The following is a 14,196-nucleotide window of genomic DNA, read 5'->3' as shown; positions in this document are numbered from 1 at the left end:
GAGTAGAGTTAGGGTTGGGGCAGGTGGAAGCGTCTCCTTCATTTTGCCCTCTACCACAGCAGCCGCAGCCCAATGCCAAGCAAGCTGAGCAGCCTCAGCTGTGAGCAGAGTGGCGGGACGACCCCCCCAGGAGATCACTAGACCACCTCTTCTTGCGGCTTTGCCATGATGACCTACGGACAGAGCTGCGTGCAGCCAATGTGTATTCCTCCATCATATGCTGACCTTGGCAAAGCTACCAGAGATATTTTCAACAAAGGATTTGGTTTTGGGTTGGTGAAACTGGACATGAAAACAAAGTCATGCAGTGGCGTGGAATTCTCAACATCTGGTTCATCTTCAAAGTTATTGAAACCTTAAAGACCAAATATAATTGGTGTGAGAAGGTCTGACTTTCACAGAGAAATGGGACACTGATAACACTCTGGGTACAGAAATCACAATTGAAGACCAGATTTGTCAAGGTTTGAAACTGATATGTGATACCACCTTTTCACCAAACTCAGGAAAGAAAAGTGGTAAAATCAAGTCTTCTTACAAGAGGAAATGTATAAACCTTGGATGTGATGTTGACTTTGATTCTGCAAGACCTGCAATCTATGGTTCAGCTGTCTTTAGTTACGAGGACTGGCTTACTGGATACCAGATGACCTTTGACAGTGCCAAATCAAAGCAGACAAGGAATAACTTTGCAGTGGGCTATACGGCTGGGAACTTCCACCTACACACTAATGTCCATGATGGGACAGAATCTGAAGGCTCTACTTATCAGAAAGTATGTGAAGATCTTGACACTTCAGTAAACTCTGCCTGGACTTCAGGTACCAACTGCACTCACTTTGGTATTGCAGCTAAATATCAGTTGGATCCCACTGCTTCCATTTCTGCAAAAGTCAACAACTCTAGTTTAATTGGAGTGGGCTACACTCAGACTCTGAGGCCTGGTGTGAAGCTCACACTGTCTGCTCTGGTAGATGGGAAGAGCATTAATGCTGGTGGCCACAAACTGGGGCTTGTTCTGGAGTTGGAGACTTAATCCAACTGAAAGCAACCTCTAAGAATGGATATCAGATGATTTGGCCTTAATATATTTCCAATGTGACCAGCAGGCTTTTTTCCCTCCAAGAAGGTGATCAAAACAGGATGAGCTAAACAAGACCTGTGTTTTAATATGTATGTAGACAGTTACTTGTTAGCTGGTTTCTAGTTGAATTGGTTATCTAGTTACCAATGTGGCAGTCCTGCAGTCAAATATACATTATTTAATGTATTTAACTGTTAAATGTGCTACCCACCAATAATGAAATAGACCTTTATGAAAACTGTTAAAAATAAAAAATAAAAAAAATAAATAAATAAAAAAGAGTAGAGTTGTAAGACCAAACACAAATTGCTAAGGCACTAAAATTTAAATTAAAGTGTTGGATAATTAACATTACCTAGGAAAAGTCAAACTCTGATTTTTTTAATGTTTAGGGAATTATTTTAAAGGTTATTTTCTTAATACTCAAACTAGCATCCTTAAGAATGTGTTAAGGCAAGCCCAGCCTAAATTGTACTAAAAATTATTAATGAATACAGAGAAATGATTCTAAAACCATATTTTGAGTATTTTATCTTAATAAAAAAAATTAAATAAATAAAAAGCATTAAGACCAATTTTGTGCCCTGGCCAGGTAGCTCTGTTGGTTAGAGCATCATCCAATACACCGAGGTTGTAGATTCGATGCCCAGTCAGGGCACATACATGAATTAACCAATGCATGCATAAATAAGTGGAACAACAAATCAATGTCTCTCTCACTCTCTCCTTTCTCTCTTTCTCTCTCTGTACCATCCTCTCTCTCTAAAATCAATAATTCTTTTTTTAATTTTTAAAGGCCAATTTTGCTGTCTAAAGAGTAAGTTATCAGCCCAACCAGCATAGGTCAGTGGTTTGAGTGTTGACCTATGAACCAGGAGGTCATGGTTCGATTCCCAGTCAGGGCACATGCCCGGGGTTGAGAGTCCGATCCCCAGTAGGGGGCATGTAGTAGGCAGCCAATTAATGATTCTCTCATCATTGATATTTCTATGTCTCTCTCCCTCTTCCTTCCTCTCTGAAATCAATCTTTTAAAAGAAAATTTAAAAATAAGAAAATCAAAAACATAAAGTTAATAACATATGGTCATTTAGTTAATGAAAAAAACAATACTGTGAAAGAAGCATGTTTCCAGTCCTCCCCAATCCTCACATGCTATCTTGAAGCGAGGACTTGCCCATCATATATGCAAAGGCAGCTTTGAGGTGTAGAATAATGTTTAAGAGTAGTGTCTTGGAGTGACAGAGAATTCATTTCCTGAATGATTTAAGATAAGACACAACCTCTCCATTCTTACTTGTTAAGTAGGGATGCCAATATGTCCTCATATCATTAGAACTAAGCAAGCACTGGCCAGTGCCTGTAACATTTAAATTATGGTGCCATTTAATACAGTAACAGATATAGGTGTGTGTATGTGCTGTTAGTGTGCGTGTGTGATTATATATATATAATCCTAGTTCAGTCCACATGAGAGGACCTAAAAGCACAGTAGCAATGAGCACACCTAGTGTCCAGACCTTCAATCTACTTCTAAACACCATTCTCCTAATGGAAGGGCTCAGGGCTTCCTAGGAAAGTGGCTGTGTCCAGGATTGGGGAAAGGAAAATATTACACTGGCACATCTTCAGGTGCCAGGAAGTAAGAAAATACTCAATAAAGAATGAGTGGCATGTGGAGAAAACCCAGAAGCCAGCCTGAACAAGGTCCTATGGCCAAAGTTGGAACAATGAGCAGCAAAATAAATAATGGTAATACCAGACTACATCTCACAGAATAAAAAAATTCCCATGGGTCCATACTGATATAAGTAAATGAGAAAGGATAGCTCTTCCTTACATAAGAATTCCAATTAACAAATGTGGATAAAAGAAAAAAACAGAAAATCACCACTAAGCAAATAATGCAGTAATAACTGTTACAGATAAGATCCACAGAGAAATACTAGGATTAGAAAAGGCTGAGGAGAAACAGGATATGTATTCATTACAATGAGAATAATTAATATTAACTTTACTGTGGAGAAATCTGGCAGACAAGGATTAGTTACCTAGTAATAAGATATACTGACATCATGAACACCCCAATATGATGCGCTAAGAAGGATATACTATCACTTCTGTACTCTTCTTGCCAAAAAATGCATACAGAACCGTATTCTAACCATGAGAAAACATCAGACAAACCTAAGTTGAGGGGCATTTTATAAAACAACTAATCTTTTTTCTTCAGCAGTTCAAGAAGAAGAAACTGAGAAACTGTCACAGATTAGAGGACACTAAAAAGACATAACAAATAAATAAGAGATGAGATCCTAGATTGGATCCTGGAAGAGAAAAAGGACATAAATGGGAAAAGCAGTAAAATTCAAATCAGATCCGTAGTTTAAATAACAGTATTGTACTGTACTAATGTTAATTTGTTAATTTATCAATTATACTATAATTATGTAAAATGTTAATATTAAGGGAAGATGGGTGAAGGGCTATGCAAATTCTATACTTTTACTACTTCTCTGTAAGTCAAAACTTATTTCAAAATAGTTCCCAAAGTTCTTTTTAAATATGAAACCCACAGTAATGTAGGGTTTTTTGTTTTGCATTAAAATCATTAAGTTAAGCTAACATATCCCTCAATTGCTAAAGCTAGAATACATGCTTCTAAAAAACTTAGCCCTGAAAAATGTAAACAATAAAACACATGACACACATCTCATTACCTGTAATTTTATATCCATAAGCAGCTAGTTGTCCAGCCATATATTCTCCATCTGAATTATTATGAGAACAACCCCATGTTCGTATCCAAATTTTCTGTATGCCTGGAATAGTGCTATTAAACAATCAATAAAAGAAAAAGTAAGTCTCATTAAAAGATTTTTAAAATAAAAAGCACTAGAGGATTTCTGGGCATGCTATGCAAGAAAAAAAATTATATATATATATATATAGTCACTGAAACCCATTCACAATCTATTCATTAAAAGTACTTCATATATAAAAATAGAGTTCAGCCAAGACCAGTTTGGCTCAATGGACAGAGCGTCGGCTTGGGGACTGAAAGGTCCCGGGTTCGATTCCGGTCAAGAGCATGTACCTTGGTTGCGGGCATATCCCCAGTAGGGGGTGTGCAAGAGGCAGCTGATCGATGACTCTCTCTCATCGATGTTTCTAACTCTCTATCTCTCTCCCTTCCTCTCTGTACAAAATCAATAAAATATTAAAAAAAAAAAAAAAAAAAAAAAAGAGTTCAGCCTAAACCAGTTAAGCTCAATGGATAGAGCGTTGGCTTGCAGACTGAAAGGTTCCAGGTTCGATTCTGGTCAAGGGCATGTACCTTGGTTGCAAGCACATCCCCCGTAGGGGGTGTGCAAGAGGCAGCTGATTGATGCTTCTTTCTCATCGATGTTTCTAACTCTCTATCTCTCTCCCTTCCTCTCTGTAAAAAATGAATAAAATATATTATTAAAAAAATAGAGTTCAAAAATGAAATAGTTTTAGGGGGAAAAGGGTACTTTTAACAGGAATTGCCCAGTAATTTATAATTAAACAAAAATTACCTTAAGGACATATTTAGGACAAATATGATAAACTTCAGTCCTTTTATAATAGCAGGAAATTTTAACTCCATAGATTTTTTTTTTTAATATATTTTATTGATTTTTTTACAGAGAGGGAGAGGGATAGAGCGTTAGAAACATTGATGAGAGAAACATCGATCAGCTACCTCCTGCACACCCCCTATTCGGGATATGCCCGCAATTGAGGTACATGCCCTTGACCAGAATCGAACCTGGTTTGATTCTGGTCATGTGCATATACCTGGGGTTGCAGACTTAATCCTCAGAAGGGGAAGGGAGGATTTGCAGGAGGCAGCTGGTTAATGATTCTCTCTCATCATTGATGTTTCTATCTCTCTCTTCCTTTCCCTTCCTCTCTGAAAGCAATAAAAGTATTTTTTAATTCAAATAAAAATAAATCTACATATTTCCTCTCAAAAAGTTCAAGCATATTTTTAAAAGAGACATTATGCATATCACATAGACCAGTACTACCCTGGAATATTGATTAAAAAAAAAAAAAAGCTTACCTATCACTTGGTGGACTATCTTCCTCTTGCAAACACATTTGGGTATTTCGCCTTCGGGCCTTTGGAAGAATGTGCTTTCTTGCAAAATGCCTATCTTGTGGCTTTGAGTCTTGCTGTGACACAATATCTTCTATGTCATCCAATAGTGTTTCACAGGATGCAGAAGGCATGTTCTTCATCATATAGAAAAGTTATAAATGACACAAACGTATGAGTCCCTCAGAAAATCCGTTTAATATAGCATCACCTATAAAATATCCTTGCTGAATTTGAATCCAATAAAGCCTTTAGATTTAACTTCATATTTACAGAAAATGCAAAGATAAAGATACACAAGGAAACAATCAAAACAATCTTATTGATAGTGGGACATTCCAAAGTTCATATGGAACTATGTCTTCAACAAATCAACATCATGGGAGAAAAAAAGCAGAAGAGGAACTGTTAAAGATCAAAGGAAACTTAAAAGCGCAACAACTAAATGCAATTCATGTTCTTGTTTAGATATTACTTTGTCTAACCAGCTGCAAGACATTTGGGGAATAACTAGGAAAATCAGAGTATGAAGTAGACATCAGATAAGATTAGGATAGTGTTATAAATCAGTGATTTTCAACCTTTTTAACCTCATGGCACATATAAACTAATTACAAAATTCTTGATCTGACAAAAATAGGTATAATTTTGACTTACAAAATAATCCTATATAATAAAAGGGTAATATGCAAATAAACTGATGGCAGAACAACCGAACAACCAATCAAAGCATAATAGCATAATGATATAATATGCTAAGGCTGCTCAACCACTCTCTATGTCTTGCACTGACCACCAGGGGGCAGACAGTCAACCAGTAGACCAGTCCCTTTGGCATGCACTGACTATGTAAATGTTAAGATGCTGGTTGTGATTTGCAAGATATTACCACTGGGAGAAACTAGATAAAGTGTACAGCATCTCCATATAATTTTATAACTATACGTGAATTTACAATTATGTAAAAAATAATTAAAGAAAAAATACTATCTTGAATAGGAAATGAGTACACTTACTGATAGTACTACTACCAATTCTATGCCCAGGCATTAAGCAAGTGCTCACAGTCATCTCATTAACCATTCCCAACAGTTCCACGATGAAGACAATGTTATTATTCTCACTATAAAGATAAATCTGAAACACAGAGAAGCTAACTTACCCAAGGAAGCACAGCAAGAACTGCATGCCAGATGAGCCTGAGCCAATGTGCTGTGCGACACTCTGCTGACTACTTAAAGTATGTACACTAAATGACTACTGTTCTCATCTGGGCCGCCTAAACTACTATTAAAGATCCTATACTCTCTTAAGCTAAGTGAAATTAGCCAGTCAGAGAAAGACAAGTGTCACATGACCTCACTCATATTTGAATGAATAAAATAAACTGATGAACAAAATAGACTGAGAGACATAGAAGTATTTAACAGAGAGCAGAATCTCAGAGGGAGGGCAGGGGAAGGTAGGTGGGAAGAGATCAACCAAAGAACTGATATGCATATACACATAACCCATGGACACAGACAATGGGTGGTGAAGGCCTGGGACAGGAGTCAGGGGCAGGCTAGAAGGGGTTAATGGGGAAATAAGGGGACATATGTAATACTTCAACAATGAAGATTAAAAAGAAAAAAAGAACCCTATACTCTCCTCTGATCTCAGCCTCTCTGATGAATTTTCTTTCTCTTTTTTTGCCAAATTTTCATCTTTCCATTAACAACTTTCAATTAAGAGTAGCTTCCAGCCAGGCTCATTTTGTGTCCTTTACTGTATGTAGTAATTTACTCTTTACAACTATGACAAATTATGCCCTATAAACAAGACAAACTTATGTTCAAATCTGAGCTAGCTTTGCAAAGATTACAAATAACCCAAGTGGCAATGAATCAAGGACTTGCTAAATTATAGTTAACATGCATACAACATGATCATAGAGGAACTGTCAATCACAGAACTCCTCCTTCTCTAGACACAGGAAAGAGGCACATGACCCAAGCCTGACAGAGTAACCCATCCTCCGGGTCACAGTGATTTGTTCAGAATTGGATATGACAATCCCTGCCAACAGAATCATATTGAGGATTTCTGTGCCAGAGTTAACAGTAGAAATGACTTCTCTTTTCACTGAAGTGGCTTAGTTGGAAGGATGATAATTTTAATGATACTGGAGACCACTTACCAGTCACAGGGCAGAAAATTAATAATAAAAAATAAAAAATAAAAAACGGAGCAATAAAGAGCCACACTGATATTATTTGAGTATCTGAATACAACCAATGCCTGAAGCCTGATGCTGCCCAGCTCTGCCCAGTCATGTGAGCCAATAAATTTCTGTGGCTTAAATTAGGTTGAGCTGGGTTTTCTGCTCTTGCAAACAAGAGCCTGACCAACTCAGTGAACTAGATAAGGTGAAATGAATTAAGTAGTCTTTCTCAAATTGATTCTATTTGAGGTATTAACTATCTGTGAAAAAATGGTTCTATTTGAGGTATTAACTATCTGTGTCAAATAATTTAGGAAATTCTGCCTACTTATAGATTATCAGCATATATTAGTACAGCAAAGACTGCATGCAATAAAGAAACAAGCACATGTATCTTAGAAACTTTCTGAAAATTTCTCACAGGTCTCCTCTTAGTATGGTTAAAGATGGTATTGAAAACAGAAAGTTTGAATGAAGCCGACCTCAGATGCCCTACAACATTCTGCACAGATGGATGACTCTTTGTTTACCCAGAAGTGGTTCTTTGCCCATTTAGTCAGCTTACCAGTCTGTTACTATGAATAACTGTCCACCTCCCTAAGAACAATCCTTGTGCTCTGACCTACTCAACAAAGAATTCCAGCAATGCTCCCTCTTCACTAATTGTCTTCCTACTGAATCATTACTATCTGGATATAAACATGCTATTTTTTTGCAATTTAGAAAACAAAAGCTTTATCATGATCCCACTTCCTCCATATACTGTCTCTTTCACATTTCTCTCCTTTAAAGAAAAACTTCTTGCAAAAGCTATCTATAAGACTCTAGCTGGTTTGGCTCCGTAGGGCATCACCCTGTGAACCCAGCCAGGTTCAATTCCAGTCCAGGGCACATGCCCATGTTGCAGGCTCAATCCTTAGTGTGGTGTGTATAGGAGGTAGCCAATCAATGATTCTCATCATTGATGTTTCTATCTCTCTGTCCCTCTCTCTTTTTCTCTGAAATCAATAAAGATATATTAAAAAATATATCTATACTTATATAATAATATCTAATTAAAAAATATATCTATACTTAAAATATCCAATACCCCTCCTGTTCTCTCATGAACCAGGCTTTCACCCCCACCACTCCAGCAAAATTACCTGTCATGATTTCAATGACTTCCAGAAACATATACAATGATAAATTCTCAGTCATCTCAAATGACCTCATCTGTAGGGCACTACACTCTCCAAGTTCTCCTCCTACGTCATCAGCCATTCCGTAAGTCTCCTTGTGGGGACTTTATCTCTGCCAAAGGCCATTTGAATATTTGTAACATCATTTTCAGGCCGTACAAAATTATCAACCCAAAAATTAACTTGCTCTATTTGGTCAAACACTTAATTAACTCACCTTAATGCTTTGGCAGGGCCAGACCAAAAGATTTCACAGGTCTTATATGGCCCTCACGCCAGATGTTCCCCACCCGAGTTATAGGCATACCCTGTTATCCAATCCGTAGCCTTGAAATACCAACTATATATTTATATAACTGGTCCCAGTTCTCCCCTGAACTTCAGACTCATGTGTCCAACTGCATATCCAACACCCTTATCTGATAGTTATTTCAAACTTAAATTATCGAAAAGGAAACCCTTGATCTTCTCCCTACCTTACCCCACCAGATCCTTCCACAATTTTCCTCATCTCATTTAAAGGCAATCCCAGTCTTCTACCTGCTCAAGCCAAAAATCCTGGAATCCTCTCCCTAATCCAATGCACCAATAAAACCTTATTGGCTCTGTCTTCAAAACATATTCATAATCTGACTGGTTCTCACTCTGCCCACTTGTTATATCTGGTCCAAAACAACATCAACTCTTGCCTAGATTATTGACAGTCTCCCTGCTTCTACCCTATTCCCAAAGGACATTTCAGCATAGAAGCCAAGGATCCCTTTAAAATCTAAGTTCAACTCAAGCTTCTGATCAAAATCTTCCAATGTCTTCTACTTCAGAATATAAAGCCAAAATTATTACACAAATCTGCAAGGACATATGTAATCAGCTTCCTGTTACCTCTCTGACCATAAAGCCTGCCACTCTCCCCATCACTACACTCAGCCATGTGGGCTTCCTCCTAGTTTGTATCTACAAGGTACACGCATCTCAGGATTTTATTCTTGTACAGAACATCTTCAAGCCCTTCAGGAATCTGTTCAAATGTCACCAGCGAGGCCTTTCTGAGCAACTCCCACACCTCACCATATGTACTTATACTTCCTCTTCACTTCATATTCCCACTGCCTACCTTGTTTTCTTACCATAGCATTTCATCACCAGCTTAGATGTTTCCATTATTTTGTTAATGTCTATCTCTTTCTACTAGAATATACTTTGTGAGAATACAGGTTTTTGTGGGCTTTGTTCATTGATTTGTCCCTGGTGGAATCTAGAACTATGTCTAGTATATTGCATATTCTCAATAAATATTTTTTACTGTAGACTACCCAGTCTAACACAGTATGGTCCCTAGCTATTCCCATTCTGTACCAACTATACTAACCTTTTGATATTCGCTGAGTAGGCCAAACTAGTTTCTGACTCAGGGGCCTTCAGAATTGCTATTCCTCTGTCTGGAAAATCATCCCCAGATATCTGTATGGCTTGCTGCCTCTTATATACTCCAATGACACCTCCTTGGAAAAGCCTTTTAAAATAACCACCCACTGATCAAGAATTCCACACATTCTCACTAACCTCTAACCATGCTTTATGTTTCATTTTTCTTCATAGAATTAACCTATCTGATACCATACATACAACTGCATCTGTCTTTATCATTAAAGTGTAAACTCTACAAGGACACAGGAATCCATCTCTTTTTCACCATTGTATCCACACCTATAACAATGCCTAGCACACAGCAGGCACACAATATCTGTTGAAGAACAACTTAATATGTGAATAAACACTGGTTTAAGCAACATTTAGCTAATCTTTCTGTAACAAAGGAAAAAATCCTTACTCCGGATGAAAAGATAAAGAAAACACCCAATCCATAGGGCTTCTTCTATCACTATTATCATATATATATAAAAGCCTAAAAAGTGACCATTCAACCATTCAACCAGTAGCTATGACACACACTGACCACCAAGGGGAAGACACTCAATGCACAGGCATGGATACATGAAACAGAATGATGAATCTCAGAAGGAAGGGGGGAGAAGGGAAGGTGAGAAGAGATTAACCAAAGATATTATATGTACACTAGAGGCTCAGTGCACAGATTCATGCTCGAGTGGGGTCCCTTGGCCTGGCCTGCAAGGATCAGGTTGAAACCAGCAGTCCAACATCCCCTAATGGATCCTGGATTGCGAGAGGGCACAGGCCAGGCCAAGGGACCCACCAGTGCACGAATCTGTATGCCAGGCCTAGAATATGAAATAAAAATAAGTGTGGAAGTCTAAAACCAGGTAGTGCCTTTGAATGTTACTAAAGAGCAACTGAAGGCCTATTAATTGAATGACATATTAAAAGCCTCTTTTTCACATTACACAATTTTAACATCCCACAGAAAAAAGAAGGGGGGAAAAAATGGAAGCACAGAGATGAGAAGGATCTGCTGCAATTGCCATACAATATCACAGTTACAGAGGTAGGGAACATTGTTAAACCTCTTATTATACAGAAGTGAAGTCCAGAAAAGCTAAAAGACTTGTTCACTGACAGAGCTAGAATTAGAACCTAGGCCTTCTCTCAACACCAAACTCTGCCTCATTGGCAAAGCACAAGCAATGCAAGAGTCTAATTTGACCTTAAGATATAAACACATTCCAAAAAATATATGGGCAAAGGAAAAACATAAACAGAGGAAAGAATGTTTAAACACACTAATAACAAGTGTTTAAATACGAATTATTTTTCAACCTAACAATTAAAAAAAAAAAAATGACAACCTTACTGCTAGCTGAAAGCCTGGTAGAACTGGCATATCCTTTCTGGAGGACAATCTGGAAGTACATATCAAACTTTAAAACTATATATATCCCTTAACCTAACAATTCCATTTCTAGCCTTCTGGATGACTGTGATGTCCACTAAAGTTCAAAATCACTGTTCTTCTATAAAAAATCATCTAGCATGTTTTTCAAAAATACATTATCTAGCTCTGGTCAAAGTGGCTCAGCTGGTTGGAGCATCAAGATCCCTTACACTGAAAGGGATATGGGTTTGATTCCCAGTCAGGGTACCTAGCTGAGTTTCAGGTTCAATCCCCAGTTAGGACACATACAGCAAGGTGGCCAATCAATATTTCTCTCTCACATCAATGTTTCTCCTTATCTATTTATCTTTCTCTCTCCCCTTCCTTCCTTCCTCCCTCTCCCCTGTCTCTAAAACCAATAAGCATGTCTTTGGGTGAGGATTTAAAAATAGATTACCTAGTCAGCTGATTTTCAACAAGGGTGCCAAGAAAATCCAATAGGGGGAAGAATAGTCTGTGCCCTTTTGTAGCCAAAATATGATTGTTGTAACTACTGGCACAAAGCCTTCTTTATCTCTGGAATAATATACAAGTTACTGGCCAGTTGATCTGCTGGAGTGTGAAGTGGGTGAAAGGAGAAGCTAGAAAGTAAGATGAAGCTAAGAGTGAAGCGCAGAGGTAGTTGATATGTGAGGCTACAGAGACCAATCCATGTGCTGAACAGGGGAGACAGGAGAAGCTACTGAGGCAGAGAGCTTCGGTACCGCTACAATGTGAGATGGTGAGTCTAGGAGGCAGTGTGCAGCCACTCAGATAACAGCTGTGGGTACAGAAACTAATTCTGCTTTGTGGGGAAGATGTACACATTAACCAGCTGGTGTACGGCTGCTTCCTGTATAGGACTGCTGTAAAGAACTGTTTTTGTCTGAAGGCTATATGGCCACTGGCTTCTGCAATAAAGAGTCATTCTTATATGTCCACAACTTCTCATGTCTTCTCCAGTCCAGCCCCAGACAGAGGGGCCCAGACCCAACACCTGTAACTAGTGAGCAGAAAATAAAAAAGGAACTTGGACTAAGTTCCCAACAGTTAGTACAGTGGTAGGTTTCAAGAAGGAACCTGTTCTGGTATAGTCGGAAAGAATTTAGAATATATGGACTCAAAGCAACCGAGAACAGCAATGCTGACCAGTGCTCTGGCAGTGTTCATGCTGTCTCTGAAAAGAATACATTAAAAAAAAAACAAAAAAAAAAAAAAAACTAAGTAACAGAAAGACAAATAACCAAGTGTAAAATATGGGCAAAGGATTTGAATAGACATTTCTCCAATGAAGATGTACAAATGGCCAATAAGCATGTGAAAAGGTGTCACCATCATTAGCTATCAGGGATGCAAATCAGAATCATGAGATGTCAACTTCACACCCACTTGGATGACTAGAATCAAAAAGTCAGAGAATAACATTATGGATCAGAACACACAGAGAGAGAGAGAACAGAAAAGAGAAAAGGGTGCAGGACCATATCTTGAAAAACTCCAAATTTAACAGCCAAAAGAAGAGAAGCAGCTTTTAATGAAAACCAAGATGTGGTTGCCAGAAAAGGAGCAAATCAGTTGGTCATAGAAGGCAAAGGCAGAGAGCTCATCAAAGCAGTGGACACAGTCAGTGCAATTTAATACAAATAAAAGATTAAGCAAAATGAATGAAAGTGTTTCTTGGATTTAGTGATATGGAGATCATAGCATTTCCATACAATGATAGTGACAAAATTACTAAGAACTTAGGCTATCTTTTTGCACATTATAATGTGTAACATGTCACTCAAACATTGAAGGTTTAAAGTAAATGAGTACCTTGATTATCTGCAATTAGTTTCAAATCCTCTTGAAAGATGAGTCTGGAAAATAAAAATTGATTAGAAAAACAAGCTGACAAATTCACAAAACCACAGTAAGGACTCTTTCAAATTACCTAAAAGAGATCAGCCTCCATAAAGGACTATCTTGTAAAGCAAGGTTAATACTACTTCCAGCTTCTTACTGAGTAGGACAGGTGTGTTGACATCTGCCACATTTGCCATGAATGAGATCCAGCGTCCGCCCACAGTAATAAATACTATCCTGCATTATAACACGTCTGAGTGATTCTAGGAAGACCAACGACTACAAAACAGCAATACATATGAAGTAGGCATCCAGACCACCTTCCATCCGAAAGACACGTTGTCGGCCCCAGATTCAGACTGGTTTCACACGTAAACGAGAAAGAAAAGGGAAGACACAAGACACCTACCCTGATGACCAACTTCGGTTTAAATCCTTACTGAGACACAGCTCTGTAAAAGCTACTGCGACAGCCTCCTGCCATCCTGCACGTTCACTAAGGCAGACAGTGCGAGGACGAATGCAGCGCATCTTGACGATAGAGCCGAGGTCCCGTCAATACTCCCTACAGCCCAGCAGCCCCTGAGACCAACGACCCCGTCCTCACTTTGGGCAGGACTTCCAGCCTCTCTGTTCCCTCCTCCTACCTGGCAAGTCCCCCTTTTAACTGCGAAACAAGTCATCCAACAGCTAGGAAGAGACTGAAACTGGGGGGGGGAAGGCTCCGACCTAAAAGGTATATGTGCCAACCTCTGTCCCACACGGACCCCTCCACCCCCGTCACCCAAAAGTCGCGAAATTACAAACCAGTCCTAAATGACACTCGCCGCTCTCGCACCGCGCAGACTTCAGATGGAGCTCGCCATGACACTGACGTCCCGCCACGCTCATTACGCATGCCCTGCGACGGTGGCCCGCGAAGACCAAAC

General features: G+C 38.7%; 1 protein-coding gene and 1 pseudogene across 6 annotated transcripts in view; one reads left to right on the top strand and one right to left on the bottom strand.

The window, feature by feature from the left end:
• The window catches only part of CDKAL1 (CDK5 regulatory subunit associated protein 1 like 1), a 625,188-nt gene extending 610,997 nt beyond the window's left edge, over positions 1–14,191 (bottom strand). For 2 of the 6 annotated variants that reach the window (XM_036448124.1, XM_045584325.1), the window contains exons 1-4: positions 14,075–14,191; positions 13,238–13,281; positions 5,173–5,345; positions 3,803–3,915 (exon numbers count right to left, since the gene is read on the bottom strand). In XM_036448124.1, the coding sequence (XP_036304017.1) occupies positions 3,803–3,915; positions 5,173–5,342 (283 nt within the window). In that variant the 5' untranslated portion in view covers positions 5,343–5,345; positions 13,238–13,281; positions 14,075–14,191. Of the gene's footprint in view, positions 1–3,802; positions 3,916–5,172; positions 5,352–13,237; positions 13,282–13,355; positions 13,533–14,051 lie in introns of those variants that run through there. The other 4 variants (XM_036448125.2, XM_045584324.1, XM_036448129.1 and 1 more) reach the window with 4 other exon arrangements.
• Positions 151–1,326, top strand: LOC118724619 (annotated as a pseudogene).
• Positions 14,192–14,196: the final 5 nt, after the last annotated feature.

This window comes from Pipistrellus kuhlii, unplaced genomic scaffold (genome assembly GCF_014108245.1).
Source record: "Pipistrellus kuhlii isolate mPipKuh1 unplaced genomic scaffold, mPipKuh1.p scaffold_m20_p_2, whole genome shotgun sequence".
NCBI classification, from domain to species: Eukaryota; Metazoa; Chordata; class Mammalia; order Chiroptera; family Vespertilionidae; genus Pipistrellus; species Pipistrellus kuhlii.
Note: the sequence above shows the minus strand (reverse complement) of the source record. Positions and strands in the feature narration are given on the sequence as shown.